General features: G+C 45.0%; 1 protein-coding gene across 1 annotated transcript; it reads right to left on the bottom strand.

The window, feature by feature from the left end:
• Positions 1–5,741: 5,741 nt before the first annotated feature.
• LOC130254259 (RNA polymerase II elongation factor ELL2-like) lies at positions 5,742–13,712 on the bottom strand. The gene is made up of 7 exons (XM_056493627.1): positions 13,472–13,712; positions 12,547–12,671; positions 12,045–12,135; positions 9,703–10,030; positions 8,491–8,557; positions 6,687–6,858; positions 5,742–6,258 (listed from the first exon to the last, which is right to left on the bottom strand). The coding sequence occupies exons 1-7, from the start codon at positions 13,511–13,513 to the stop codon at positions 6,172–6,174; spliced, it is 912 nt and encodes a 303-aa protein (XP_056349602.1). The 5' UTR covers positions 13,514–13,712; the 3' UTR covers positions 5,742–6,171.
• Positions 13,713–14,495: the final 783 nt, after the last annotated feature.

Raw genomic sequence — 14,495 nt, 5'->3', positions numbered from 1 at the left:
TGGCTTGTTTATTCAACAGTATAAAATCTGGGCCCTCTCACAGCAAAGCTGACGGCTTTGCCTGTGGGTTGGCAAATTACAAAGGAATTCCCATTTACTGGGAGTGCCTCTGCAATCCTTTGCTGTGACAGGGGCTCCCCAGGTGACGTGTCAGACAATGGTCAAGTATTCGGCTAACTGGTGATGTATCTTTCTTAGTCCCTACGGACGATTTTTGCAGTAATAATGCAGTGCATTGCACAGCTTATCCTTTTGTATTTCTTTGCTCCTTTGCACTTCAGTAAATGACACTTATTCTGTAAATTGGTGTGGGTCCCTTGGTGCTGACCCTGACTGCTGGCAAAAGAGCAATCCATTCCCTTCAGAGCTGGACTTGGTGAAGGCACAAAATTTTGGCCAGGGGATGATGCAGAAACACACAAGATGGCGGCTGGGGCTGAGGCAGACACACACAAGATGGTGGCCCGGGCTGAGGCAGACACACACAAGATGGCGGCCGGGGCTGAGGCAGACACACACAAGATGGTGGTCCGGGCTGAGGCAGACACACACAAGATGGTGGCCGGGGCTGAGGCAGACACACACAAGATGGTGGCCCGGGCTGAGGTAGACACACACAAGATGGCGGCCGGGGCTGAGGCAGACACACTCAAGATGGTGGCCCGGGCTGAGGCTGTCCCTCCCCGGGAGCTCTGCAGCTCCTGCTGGCCCAGCCTCGGCCCCAGAGCAGCGCAGGGCGGGCAGAGCCCCCCCAGTCAGCCCTCTGTTTAAATGGACATTAACAGACACCGGGGGAACAGACACAGTGTGGCACCTTTGGTCTGCACGCAGAAACATACACCAGGCAGTTTGTAACCTCGGCTGGCAGTATTTTGATGTCAAGACAATTCAAATAGGTGAAAATAGGAAGAAACTCCAGGGTTGAAAGATTTTAAAATTAAACCGTTTTTTAAGGCTAGTTTTTTTATCCCTTTTTTTTCTTTATCCCCAAAAGAGGGCCAAAAGATTTTCCCGTGCTGGTGGATTTCATTTAGCATAAAGAGGCATCACTGCTGTTTCCTCCATGCTGCAGTCATAGCGACTGTGAGGTCATGGAGATGGAGATGGGATCTACTTGAAGCCGACTGTGCAATGGGTGCTCACCTGGAACGTGTAGCCCTCAGATAGCTACTATTTAGAACACTATGAAGACTGTGTGAAACTGAAGTACAAACCAGAATTGCAGCAGGAAGTCCATTGTGGTTTATTGTTCAAGTTGAGCACAGGTTTTGTGTTCAGCAGACTCACAGGCAGGGACTTCTTGGGCCGCTTGTCTGGCGCCCATTATTTTGAGTAGAGGATTGCAGGAATAAAAGAAAAGGAGCCCATCAACTACTGAAGAGAAACAGTCACTGAAAGGAAGCAGTGGGTGAAGAAATGTGAGGGGGGAAAAAGGCAAAAAACATGAGGTGCCAAGTGTGAGAAATGTGAGTGGAAGTAGGAGAGGAGTGGGAGGGAAGAAAAGGGTAGGAAACCTGAGTGGAAAAAGGTGAGAAACGTAGGGGGAAAAAGTGGAAGGAAATGTGAGGGGTATAGAATGATAAACTTTAGTGACAAAGAGAGAGAAACAGGCAGAAAATGTGAGGGGAACATTGTGAGAATCCTGAGGGAGAAAAAGCGAGAAACCTGAGGGCAGAAATTGGCAGAAAAGATGAGTGAAAAAAGGGCACAGAATGGGAGAGAGAATGTGTAAAGAACATGAGAGGAAAGAATGATAAATGTGAATGGAAAAGTGTGAGAAATGTGAGAAGAAAAGGCTGGGAAACATGAGGGGAAAAGTGAGAACGTGAGGAGAAAACTTTGAGAAACATGACTGAGAAAAGAGAGAAAGATGAGGGCACAAAAAAGGCAGGATACGAGATAGAAAAATTGTGAGAAACATGAGGGAAGAAACATAACAGGAAACGAGTGGGACGGTTTGGAAATGTGAGACGAAAAGTGTTCGGAAAGTGAGCTGAAAAGGTGGGGGAAATGAGTAAAATTTGGAAGGAAACAGCACCTGAAAACTGAGAATTGGGAGTGGGAATAGGTGGAAATGTGAGAGGGAAAAAGGAAAGTAAATATGAAGAGAGAAAAGGGCAGAGGAGAAGGCAGTATTGGCATAACAGCTGCAATAATTCCTAACACATTCCCCCATACATTTGTCTATTTGGACAAGCCCAGGGCTTCTCTGTATGTATGTCTCTACCTCTGCCTTTCTTCCTATTTGGAAGCAGTCAAACAGGCAGGATTTGCCCACCTGCAGGAGCTGTTCCAAGCTGGGAACGTGACTGGCAGTGCTGATTTCCAGAGGCTTCAGTGTCCCAGGTGAAGGCAAGGCAGGAGCAGTTGAAAGGTGCTGGCGCTGCTGCTGCTCTGTGCCAGAGAGCCCCGGCTGGGCAGGGCAGGGCACGGCGCCCACTGCGCTGCGGGCTCTTTCTGCTGCCACAGCTGGGCACACCTGGGAACAGGTTATGACCACCTGTGGAAAAACCACCGGGTTTTTGAGGGCTGCCTTGCTCTGCACACACCCAGGGCACCTGCAGCACAGAGAACTTTGGGCCCCAAAAACATAAACCAGAGGGGAACTGCTGGAAAAGATTTCATTTTCACCTTTCAATAGAAGTTATTACAGTGCAAGTTACCCAGCGGGGCCCGATCCCCACTGCCAGCTCAGGGTGAGAAAGGAGGCATTTCTTTATTTCAGTGCTGGCTGCATGGGGAAGCACTTTTCTAAGACGTGCTCACTGAGAAATATCAGCTACTAGTTTGTAACCATGCAACTAAGACACACTCATTACTTTGCTGAAACTCACAGGCTCAACATTCCCCCAAATTATTTGATATATTTCAATCACTTCTCAGAAGTTATTAACAGGAGATTAGGGGTCTATTGAGGGTCTCTCGTGGTCATTTTGGGGAACATCTCGTTCCTCAAATTCTCCTCTGATGGTCAAGAACCTCCTCAAACCACTTTCTTCCCCTTGAATGCATTCCAGCTACCTCCTTAGGAGGACCATGCTCTTTCTTCTCAAGGCTAAGATAGCCACTTGCACACATTCATCACTGCACTGAAGGAAGACATGGCTCAACACTGTCTGTTAAAGCTAAAGGAGTTCATGATTTGTTACAGTTAAACATTTTCTTACCCTCTCTGTCAATGCACCTTGCAAATGCTTTTGCAGACTGAAACCACTTTGGGTCTTACCTTCAGAAATTAAAAATTGCCTACTGAAACGCTTCTGCTCCCTTCCAAATCAGCTCACTACTCAAGCACAAGCCTCAGGCTCATTCTCGATTCCCTCTGCGAGAAAGGAGGTAATATTTTGCTGCAGCCGAAAAGTTATTAGAAAAAAGGATGGAAGTTGTTGCTTCTAGGTGTTGTTATTTATGGTTTGGATTGGTTCTAGTCAATTTGTAGGGTGTTACTGTGAGCTGAGAGTGGGGCAAGGATGAACACCAGACCAAAAAGAAAGTAGGATGAACGGGGAAGGGACAGACATAAAAGAAGGCAGACAGAAGAGAACACAAGTTCTCACATATGAAGCCAGTAGGAAAGGGGACAGGGATCGTCCCCAGCTGGGAAAGGCAAGAAAAAGAAGTATTTTGTTGGAGTATGTGTATGTTCTGCTTTCAGGGGAGGGACACACACACCTGGCTCTGCTGAATCTCTACTAAGGAGCTTTTTCTCTTTTGCTTTGTTGAGTTTGTCCCCATTTAATTTTATCCAAGAGTTGGTTCATTTCTGATATCTCTTTCCCAGCAGCTCAGAGCTGCATTGCCTAGTGCTTGCTGTGCACCAGAGAGCACAAAGCAGGCTGGCCTGGTGCCCCTGATTATTTCTGCAAAACACTCTGCATTTCACACCTTTGCTCAGGCTCAGTGCACAACTGCGGGATTGCAGGCGCTTCCTGCCAGAGCTGTGTGAGGCACTGTCTCCTGCAGCTCTGAGCTGACAAGCTGTCAGTGCCTCCCGCTGGCCTCGGTTCCCTGGCACAAGTGCCGTGCCTGAAGGACGCTGGCCTGCGCTGGAGCCTGCGGAGCAGCCCGGCTCCCTCCCGCTGTGCCCAGAGTGCTGCACACGCTGCTGACCTTGCCCAGGAGGTGCAGGGCAGCCGGCAGAAGAGCAGCAATCCTCAGCCAGGCCACCAGCCCTGGGCTGCTGTTTGCCTTTCTCTCCTCCTGGGCAGACTCCAGACGGCCAATGCCAGCAGTCTGTGCTGTGCCCAGCACGGCTGCGCTTCCCCTCGGGACCAGCCAGCTGCCAGTTTGGCTCTGAGAGCAGAGGATTCTCCCGCAGCCAGGAGGAGGCACCCAGGGCCGGGCTGCTGCCTCTTGCAGCTACAAGGGCCTCCTTCCATCCTGCCTCTGCCCAGTCACGGCTGAAGGCCTGAACATGCACAGGGGGTTTTGGCTGCCCCACTCCTTTGGCTTTGCTGTCAAAGTCCAGTGCCCTTTCTGTCTCAAAAAGAAACACCATGGCTGGAGAAAACCTGGCCAGTAGGCCAAATTCCAAAGGCAGTGTGTTCTGGAGAGGATGAGTAAAGAAGAGCCTTCCCCACTTCCAAAGCACAGCAAAGAAGCCAGAAGTGCCACATTGCAGCATTACGAAACAACTGACAATTCAGAGGGAAGTATTGAACTTTCTTACAGTGTCAGAAGGAAGGGAATCTTCCACATGAGTTGAGATTTCAGAAACGGTTTTTCTCTTCAATCCTACTCTATATTCCTACTCTACAATCCTCCTCAAGAATCCTACTCTAAGTTGGTTGTGGAGTAAATGATCCTGATGTGATTATCAAAGTCTTTCTCTTTCTTTCTCCTCTTCACTAAAATGATGAGTGGCACCAGGATGAAAGTAGGCTTAGATGATGTTATACGTGTTCAGTCACAAACGCTCTAAGATTACATCAAAATTTTTGGTCTGGTGACAATTGAGGAAGTTTTAAAATACTCTCCAAGGCAGGAAGGGGCATTCACAGCCCCTTTGAATGTTCCCAAATATCGCCCTCCCTCAGTCAATTCCATATCCTTCCCCAGAAGAAGGTTATGGCATTGCAGGCTACATCTCAGCTGAATATTAAATAAATAGCAGGAAACTTAGGAAAGAGATTAGACTTCAAACTTCACAGACTCCATAGGTCTGTGTAGGCATCAAAATCTGTGTCTCTCTAGAAAGGCTGGTTGGGACAGAGCGTTACTGAGAGAACTACAAAACAAAGTTTTCATAGGAATACATTCATACAATTTCTCTTTCAAACCCTGTGAAGTATCTTCTCTCCAACACTTATATATAGGTTTTGCAAAACACTTGCCAAGATCTCGATATTCGTTGGCTCAGTGACAAGGTGAAACCAAAAGTGTACAAGCAGTTCTGGGTGATGCTTCAGCTGACATCTTGGAGCAGCCTATATGCATTCATCTGTAAGCCTCCAAAACAAGGTGATTTTGGGTTGTCCAAACTTTTATGCCATTGACAGCATAATGCAAAGTGTTTAAATTACAAGAAAGTTCAAAACCCACCCCTATTATTATTATCATAAAGAATTTCAATTTGCCACAGTATTTTCTTTAATTGTGCAAACCACAGTAGAGGTACGGGGCTTCCTCCTTCCACTGAAAAGTTTATTTCAATGGATAAACCTAGAGGCTTGAAGAAAAGAATGGACCAGATGAAAGCCCCTCCAAATACCATACAAGCCCCAATAAGTGAAGGCGTTATCAACAGTGAAATTCCTTTATTGTTAAAGTTCAATACTAACTTCTTTCTACTTCTAAAACATCCTAAACTTCTTTGATCTAATCCTACATTTTTAACAATGAATCTACTCCTCAGTTCTATTGTAAGCTACTGTTCAATACTAACTTATATAACCCTAAACACCTAATCTGAAATTTGAAATAAAAAGGTCAATGATAATGAAGGCTGAAGCAGATCTGTGGTGCCAGGATTCCACTCATTGCTTGTCATATTCAGATATTCTGCTCTGAATATGTGACAGCTTTTTGTGGAGGTACTGGCACCTGCTCTTCATTTCAGAGTAGCTGGGGCTACCCTGTGAAGGAGAAAGCAAAAGAAAATTAGGGCTTACAGACATTTCTGCAGAGTTTAGAATCTGATGTCCTTTGCTTTAAAAAAGCCTTGAGCCAGACTCAGCAGTAACCATGGCCCTGCAGGTCTGGTGTCACACATACCTGTTGTAACTGCTGATACTCTGTTAGGATTCGATGAAGCAACATCTTCAAAAGAAAAAAAGAAGAAGAATGTTTCACTCCAATCATAAAATGTAAACCTAGGTAAAACACTAAAAATATCCTCAGTTTGACTCTAGAGATTTTCTTCTCTGTGAGCCACCACTCTTCTGGGAGCTTTGCAAAAACAATCCCCAACTCCCAGCATCACCCAAGATCTGCAATTAAGCCTCTCAGTAGGGAACAGAAGGAGCACATGCTCCAAGACTCTGCTTGGGACACACTTCACCTTACTGTTTGTTTACAAACAGCTCAAACCAGGTTTTTTGGGCAGAGTCTTGCAAAAATCAGAACCACCCCAAGCTGTGTCTGAGCACATATGACAGTTCTGCAGTTTCCCTTTGACTGAGCAGCTCCATGGAATCCAAAACATTGCTGTGAAGAAACAGAGCCTTCATGGTTTCATCTGTCTTTACCTGATGGGCTTCAGAGCCTGGAATGAGACACTTCCATTGCTCATGAAACTGTATGAAATCCTTGTTGATCTTGTCAGTCTGAAAATGTAAATTCCTGTATTCTTCATACTCTGCATTGAAGTCATCCTTGTAGTGTTGGCATTGCTCCAAGGAGACTATGGCGATGTATTTTCTAATGGAAAAAATTAGATCATTTTTCTGTGGGAGAACTCTAAGAGAACATTCTAATGTGTGCTTATTCCATAAAGCACATGTGTAGCTCTACACCAACCACATGGCAAATGTCAAACACAGACTCCCAAGGTTCCAGTTAGTTGCTTTGAGACTGACTTTTCTATATGCAAGTTCATGAGCTTTAAGAGGATGTAGTCTGGTAACTCCAGAAATCTGCCACATTTCTATGACACTTAATTACTAATAGTTGACATTGGAGAGGTTTTCTTCATTAGCAAGCGGAGCACATTTAGAAAACACTGACACTCATTTCAAGTATCAACAAAGCAACAAAGACCACAACTTCAGGAAGAGCAGAAACACTGCTAAATTATATTCTCTTTCGATATAGGAAAAACTTTAAAATTTCCATTTACTTTTGAAAATCCATCTGCAATACATTTGTTGGCAGGGACTGCATTGATGGATTTGGTTGCAGAGAGTTGAACTTTTGAGTTACATTGATGTCTGCCTGTCTAACAACACAGCAGAGTTCATGGTAATATTAGATTCTTCTAGAGGACAGCAGTTACAAAACTGAGCCTTGAGGCGCTTGTAATACGGCAACAAAAACAAACTCTGTACTAGTCTGAAACTACAACTACAAAAAAACCCAAACCACATCAGCTCCTAAGGAGGGCAAAACTCATTAATGCTTAAAGCCACTGTTGGGAGAAAAATGTTCCTCATTCCCTTCTCCCTCAAGTCAACACAAGTGAGTTTTAATAAGCTCATGATACAAATCCAAGATGAAGTGGCAATGAGAATATTAGACACCCCTTCCCAGCACTAACACACCAATGCTTCTGCTCCTCTGGGCCTGTACCCCTGGTTCTTTTGAATGACGAAAACTCCCACCACATAAAAATAAATCCTTCAGAGCATCCTGAGATCAATTGCTAATGCAGTAAAATCTTCAACACATTGAAACTCAGTACCAAGACAGAGAGCAGATTGTGCTAGGGATGCATCCCAGGCCAGATGCACCTGACTGCTGTGCTGGTGTGTTCTGAAAACAAACAGATGTCTTTCAATGTCTTGGGAGGTACTAGAGAATAAAGAGCCTGGACTTCTGACATCTGCCCAGTGACACTTCCTAGCAAGAGTCCTAGCACAGGCCTAACTCAGCTGCTCCCCTGCAGGGCCAGCCTTGCCCTCAGCCTTCCCACGGAGCATCCCTGGCTGTATCCAATGGGACCCAGGGCCCTGCAGTGCCTGCTCCAAAGGCCACAGCTGCCCCAGAGCCCAAGGGCTGCAGGAGGCCTGGTGCCCTTGCCAACATCAGTGCTCTGACAGAAGCTGGCAGCCATTCCCAGTGTTTGATACCACACACACACACACAAACACTTCTCCATCCCCTCCTGCACTGCAAATACGAGGAGGGGATGCAGCACCACTGCTGCAGCTGACCCTGAGCAACTGCACTGCGGGAAGGGAGGGCCAGTCCAGGCTGAACCCACCTCGGTGTTCATTTCAGATCTTAGCCTTGGAGATCCAGCAAAACCTTCTCAACATCATCCTTTCAAAACTAAGAAGAGCCTCACATGGCACCCCACTGCAAGTGTCAGGGCTTAACTACTATTTCACTCACCTCAAGTAGTCTGCTTGTATGTTTGTTGCAGAGCATGTGGAGACAATGGAAGTATATTTTCTTTGTCCTGCAGAAAAGCAGCATTTTGGCATAATTCATCAAGAGATCTTTTAAAAGCCAAACAATACTCACTGGATGGCCTTGTAAAACTCATTTATAGCTGTGTTCTCACAGTAAATTACTCAGAAAAAGCTCCAAAAATCAATAATGGGCCACACACTGCTTTCTCTCAAGCAGCCAGTTCTGGGCTTTAGTAAGAAGGCATGGCTACTTTATTCTAGTGCACTACCATGGTGTAAAGCTCAGCTCAGCTCAGGTTTTCTGTTTTGAAGTCATGAGGTGGCCATTGCTATTCACGTCACGCAGCAACAGATGCAGTTTCACAAAATGCAATAGCTTGAGATAGACAGAGGGGGAGAGAGAGAGACCAACATGGTGTTTCTAACAAGAAATAGAGAAAAAAGCTGGAGTTCTTCTCATGCCATGTTTTCATGGCCATTTCCTTGTCCATTCCAGAGGCCTAAAGTTCAGATGAAACAAACTTTGGATGTAAAATTTCTGCACTCTTGTCAGCAGGATAGTCACAGTATGTTCCATACAACTTGTAAGAATAGCTTTGCTGTGAGCATTTAATTTCCAAAAGTGCGTTTGCTCTCATGGCTCAGTTATGACAAAAGCTGCAGCCTAAGCCCCAGCTTGAAACACAGTCCAGATTTTTCCTTCACCAACTGTACTGAATTTTGTGGCTCCTGAAGAACAATGCTCACGTGTTTTTAGATTCAAGCAAGAATCTTGCTGTAGAGACTGTGTGTAAGGAAAAGACAGCTTACATCCCTTCCAGCCCAAGATCTAAGAACATCTGTGACCATCTGTACCTGCGGGTACTCAAATCTTGAGCAATATAAAGGTGGCACCTCCAGAGCCACTTGGGCACCCCCAGCACTAAAAAGACCAAGGGTGAAGAAAGACTGGCTGGACCACAGAGAATCCATGTGGTGATGATATCTTCGTATTAATGTTTCCCTCTTCTCTACACCCCACCTTTTCTCTTATTCCTTTCTATCTCCCTAGTTTGCATTTACTGTTGATAACATCTGTACAATTGAAAAGGATGTCACTTGTTGCCTAATTCAGGCAGAAGCTTCTCTTAATAACCAAATCCTTACACCACAGTTCTCCAGGGAGCAGTTAAGAAATGCAGCATATTAATACCTTCATCGAAATCCAAAGGATGTGACTGCTTCAGCCTTCCCAATTCATTTTTCTTCCCCTTTGAACTGGGCATCTCCATCTGCACCCTGGCAGGCTCTGGGACACTAGAACTCTGGAACTTGTAACTCTGGTGCACCTCAGGGGTGCAGGAGGAAATGGAGCCAACCCTTGGAGACATGTTCTGAGTAAGACTGGCAATGGAAGGCAGCACCCAGGAAGAAGAGAGACCACCAGCTGCTGGCTGGACATGACTGGTGAACTGCTGGTGACCAATTCGCCTCTTCTTGCTCATCACAGGACTGGTAAAGTCAGAAGCCAGAGGCCGTTTCTGCAACAGAACAAAATAATTTGTTCATTAATCTATGATCAGGATTTGCTCCCATTTGTAAAAAAGCAGCATTGCTGGAGTGGCAATGGTTAAAAACACATCTTTCTTAACTAAAAAGAGCATTCAAACCAGGAAATGGTGCAGGTAAATGCATCCTCTATCTCATTCCTACTTTCTCATCCAGACTTCAAGTTTATAGTTAAAAAGCTTTGGGACAAACACACTCCCTTCAGCAGCTCTATCAAAGGCTTCCCCCTAAATGGGGAGGTCCAGTTGTTTTATTCTAACTCCCAGTTCATGCTTGTACACAGCTCTTGCTGTCACACACTCACATGATTTTCTAAAGAGTCTGCTTTAGCTGTCTACCTGTTAAAGACAAGATCAGTACTTTACTGACATAACCCAGAACTACAGGGTGTGGTGGTTGGTTGTGAATTCTCATCAGGATGATGAAAACAGACATCAGTCACATGTCAGGATAATCTTGTGCTTTTATGTGCAGTTGCCTTCACTCCAGCAGCCACTCCACTCTTTAGTCTCAAAAGCTGATGGCTAAAATATTCTTGAATTTATACAAGAGACTTTCACAAGTGGTGATTTATGAGCTCTTCCTTTTTCTTCACTACACTTCCACCATTTCTCAGCTCCTCCCAAGGTCTTTCTCAAAGGTGCTGGCTCACAACCCTCAACACACGGCCACAAGCTCCCCACTCCCACAGAAAAGTTCAGGACTCAGGATGGAGTAGAACAGGACTGCGGGAGAGTCCTGGACTCTTTGTATTAGGGTGGACGCGAGGAACAAGACTTAGACGCTTTGTAAATGCTAAAAGCTACAGTTGCAGTTTATTATAAGAGAGTCTGCTAGGAGCTGCTCGGCACAGCTATGTGCAGATTAAAGAGATAAAAAGGGGGAGAGAAAGAGAGAAGAAGGAGGGTAGAGAGAGAGAGTAAAGAAGGTAAAGAGGGGAAGAGAAGAGGAAAAGAAAAGAGAAGAGAGGAAGAAGAGGAGAGGAGTAATGGGTTGAAAGGATATTGGGGTAAAGGGAGAGGGAGAGGAGAGCAGAAGTGGGAGAAGAAGAGCAAGGAGTAAAGATAGGAAGAGAAAGAGAGAAGAGGAGAGAAGAGTAACTTTCCGTTTGTAACACAATAAATCCACTTCCATCATGAATATTCTAATCCCTAAGAACCAATCTAATACAAAATACTAATTCTATAGCATTTACATATAACCTATAGGAAATCTTACATTAGCATAGCGTGTGACATTCTAAACTCTAAAATCTAATCTTGGGTGCAGGTCAGTCTTTTGTGTCTTTGGCCTTGCCCTCTGGCCAAAAGCATTGTTTAATTAAGAGTGGATTAGCTTCATTCAGCCATCTATTGTGTTTATGGTAATTCAGTAACTAGGGCTTTCCTGTTCTACCTTCCCCAACAATTCCCAGAATCCGAGCATTCATATTTGCAAAATTCCTCAGTTTCATCTTCTCCAACACAGGACAGCCATGCTGTTCCCAGGCAGAGCAGAGGAGGAGAGAAATCAAGGCAGAGGAGGGTGTGAGGGAATATCACAATTCTATAGATCCTGTGCTGGTCCTGCCGTATGGATAATCTAGATGTGGAGTAAACAATGAGATTGAAAGCCAGAGAGAGGGAAAAGGGAGTGAGAGGGCCCCATCTGCCCCACCCTGGTGCAGCCTCTCATGTACAGTAATCTTTTGACACAGTTTTGTCATGCATGCAGAGCCAGCCCTTTGAGTCCTTCTGCAGGGAATGAGTTGAGAGTGGGGACTGAACTCAAGTCTCCAGGCAGAGCAGAAAGTTTGCTCAGGACAGTGCTGCTCCACCCCTGCAGGATCCTCTCTTCTGATCACAACCTTCCTGCCAAAGCAGTCAGAATGCCTGAGGCAGAACATGCTTTGGCCTGGTTCTACACATGCACATCACAGCTTTTACACCATCAGCAGAGGGACAATCCTTAATACACAATAGAGAATGTTAAAAATGCAGCAAATACCTGAGCAGGTCTTGCTGGAGCATCTGTCTCAGAAGGTCCCGGGGATGGCGCTTGGCTGGTGCTGGTGGGGTTCTGAGATGGAGCCGATTTGCTATGGGGATGGTCCAACATTTCAGGTTACAAGGCTTAAATATCAACTGTCACAGTTCTTTTGTTACAGGTTAAACAGACATTCACTGTCAACACCCAATGAAACAGCATGAAGCTGATTTGAGGGAGTTTAGGCTGGATATCAGGAAAACATTCTTGCCCCAGAGAGCACTCAAGCACTGGAACAGGCTCTTGTGGCCCGTGGTCACTGTAGCAGGAGCTCAAGAAGCATTTGGGCAACAGTCTTGGGCACAGGGTGTGATTCTTGTGGTGTCCTATGCAGGGCCAGGGAATTGGACACCAGGATCTGGATGCGTTTCTGCTGACTCAGCATATTCTAACAACTGAGGCTTCATCTCCCAGGGTGTTTTTCTGAAAAGGCTCTTCTCCTTCTTCTAAAGACTGAACTTACCTAGCAAGTATTAACTTCAAATTCTCCCTATCCATTTCAGTGTAGCCAGGCCAATCAGTCTGAAGGGTTTGAAAGAGATGTTCCTTCAGACTGAAGGAATTATCCTTTAGATTCAGGTTGGCTACCTACAGGCAGACATGTAAGAAAACAAACCTTTATTATGGTTGCTAAATGCAAGCTATAGAAATCCAACTGGTTCCTGCAGAGTCCTTCTATGAGAAGGTCATGCACATGTCTTGATCTCTTCCTTTGATAATAAATGAGGTTCATATCTTCCTCAAGTCAAATACAAAATCTACTCAAAAAGCTAAAATGAGGTAGTAAAACTGCAAGTCCACTGATAAGAAAAGTGATGGTTTAGACTTCATCACCTGACACCTGCTGAGAGTCCCTTCTGAGATGCAGACAGGAAAAGTCTCCATCAATTTGATTGCTATAACACATTAAATAACTCATCAACACACCACCATCATCACTCAAAAACTGGCCTTTTTCTTTCTTGGAAAAACATAATAAACACTAATATTGCTCTGGTGGTCTCTGTTGATGTCTGTTTCTCCTCAGCTTAAAAAAAAAAAAAATGCAGAAGTAACAAAGTTACTCAGAATCATGAATTCATATCTTAAATGCAGAACTAAGGTTGTGTTGGAAAGGGAAGCAAGTCTGTGAATCCATTTAATAAGCAACTCTGTGCATCCAAAATTGGATCCATTTGAATTATCCGCCCTGGATGTTGTTCATAGCTAAAGAGGAAATATTCTGACGTGATCTATTAATGTTTGCATAATTCAGCAACAGCTATGGGAAACAGGCAATATTTTAAAAGGAAAGTTTCTTGTTTAAACAGTGGAGGAACAAGTAAAAATTAAGGATCAATGAACAACGTGGTGGAAAAACATTGCTGGAACAAACTTCACAATCTCACCTGCTGGAGGATCTTGCCAAGGGTACCCTTGTCCTTTTGCATGACTCCATCTCTCTGCAAGCGGGCAAGCAGCTCTGGCTTCTGTACGTCCTCAGAGCAAGTAAATGAATCACCCTGTCCCTGTAGGGTCGGCGATAAACAGCAGTGCAAGGATTCTCTTCACTCTCTGCAGGCTTCATGGGCATTGCTTTCTTCTTCTCTGGTGCAGGATGTCAAATGTTTGGTTGGGCTCTTATGATGTCTGCTTGTTTTCCCAAAGGAAACAAAAACAGAAAAATAAATGTCATAAAAGGAGTTTGGGAGAAGGCAAGCAAGTTGATTTAAAATGTTAATGGAATTCTTGGGGACAGAGCTGAACTTGCATATCCTTGTGGATCACTTTGAGGTCAGAATATTCTCTGATTCTGTAACAATGCCCAATACCTAACTGGCACTACATGGAGCATGTTGCAAGGGCACCCTCTACCCTACCAGCAACCAGACCTGGCTTACCTGAGTTTCTCTGTGCCAGTCCAAAGCAAAATTTGCCAGCCCCAGCTCCACAATTGTCTCACTACTGGCACACGTCAATCCCAAATACTGAATGTAAAATATTCCCTTTGGATCTATGCAAACTCTCACCAAGAATCACAGAAATCATCATTCACATGTGAAACAGCACATCCCTAATGAGAAATTTGTGGGTCTTTTCTCCAAAAAGACACGACACTGTCGCCTTAAAATGCTCTGCACAAAACTGAGGCAGAGCAAGAGCTGCACTTTGAGTGAGTGACCATCACTGAGCCTCCAATGCAGCCAAGAGTTCAAGTAGAAAGCCATCCTTTCCCAATTGCTGGAATTTATAGGCCTGGGCTTCCCTTGAAATCAAATGCCTGAGTACAATTGAATTGGCCAGAGCTCAGCTGACAAACCAGGTGAGAGTGATTCCCAAAAAGATCACAAAGTTTGGGCAGCACGCGAGGCTGGGATTTATTTGGTACTAAGGAAGCACATGCTGGAGTGAACTCCAAGAAGAATTTCAACT

This window comes from Oenanthe melanoleuca, chromosome 5 (genome assembly GCF_029582105.1).
Source record: "Oenanthe melanoleuca isolate GR-GAL-2019-014 chromosome 5, OMel1.0, whole genome shotgun sequence".
NCBI lineage: Eukaryota > Metazoa > Chordata > Aves > Passeriformes > Muscicapidae > Oenanthe > Oenanthe melanoleuca.
The sequence above is the reverse complement of the archived record's forward strand: the minus strand, read 5'-3'. Positions and strand labels throughout refer to the sequence as shown.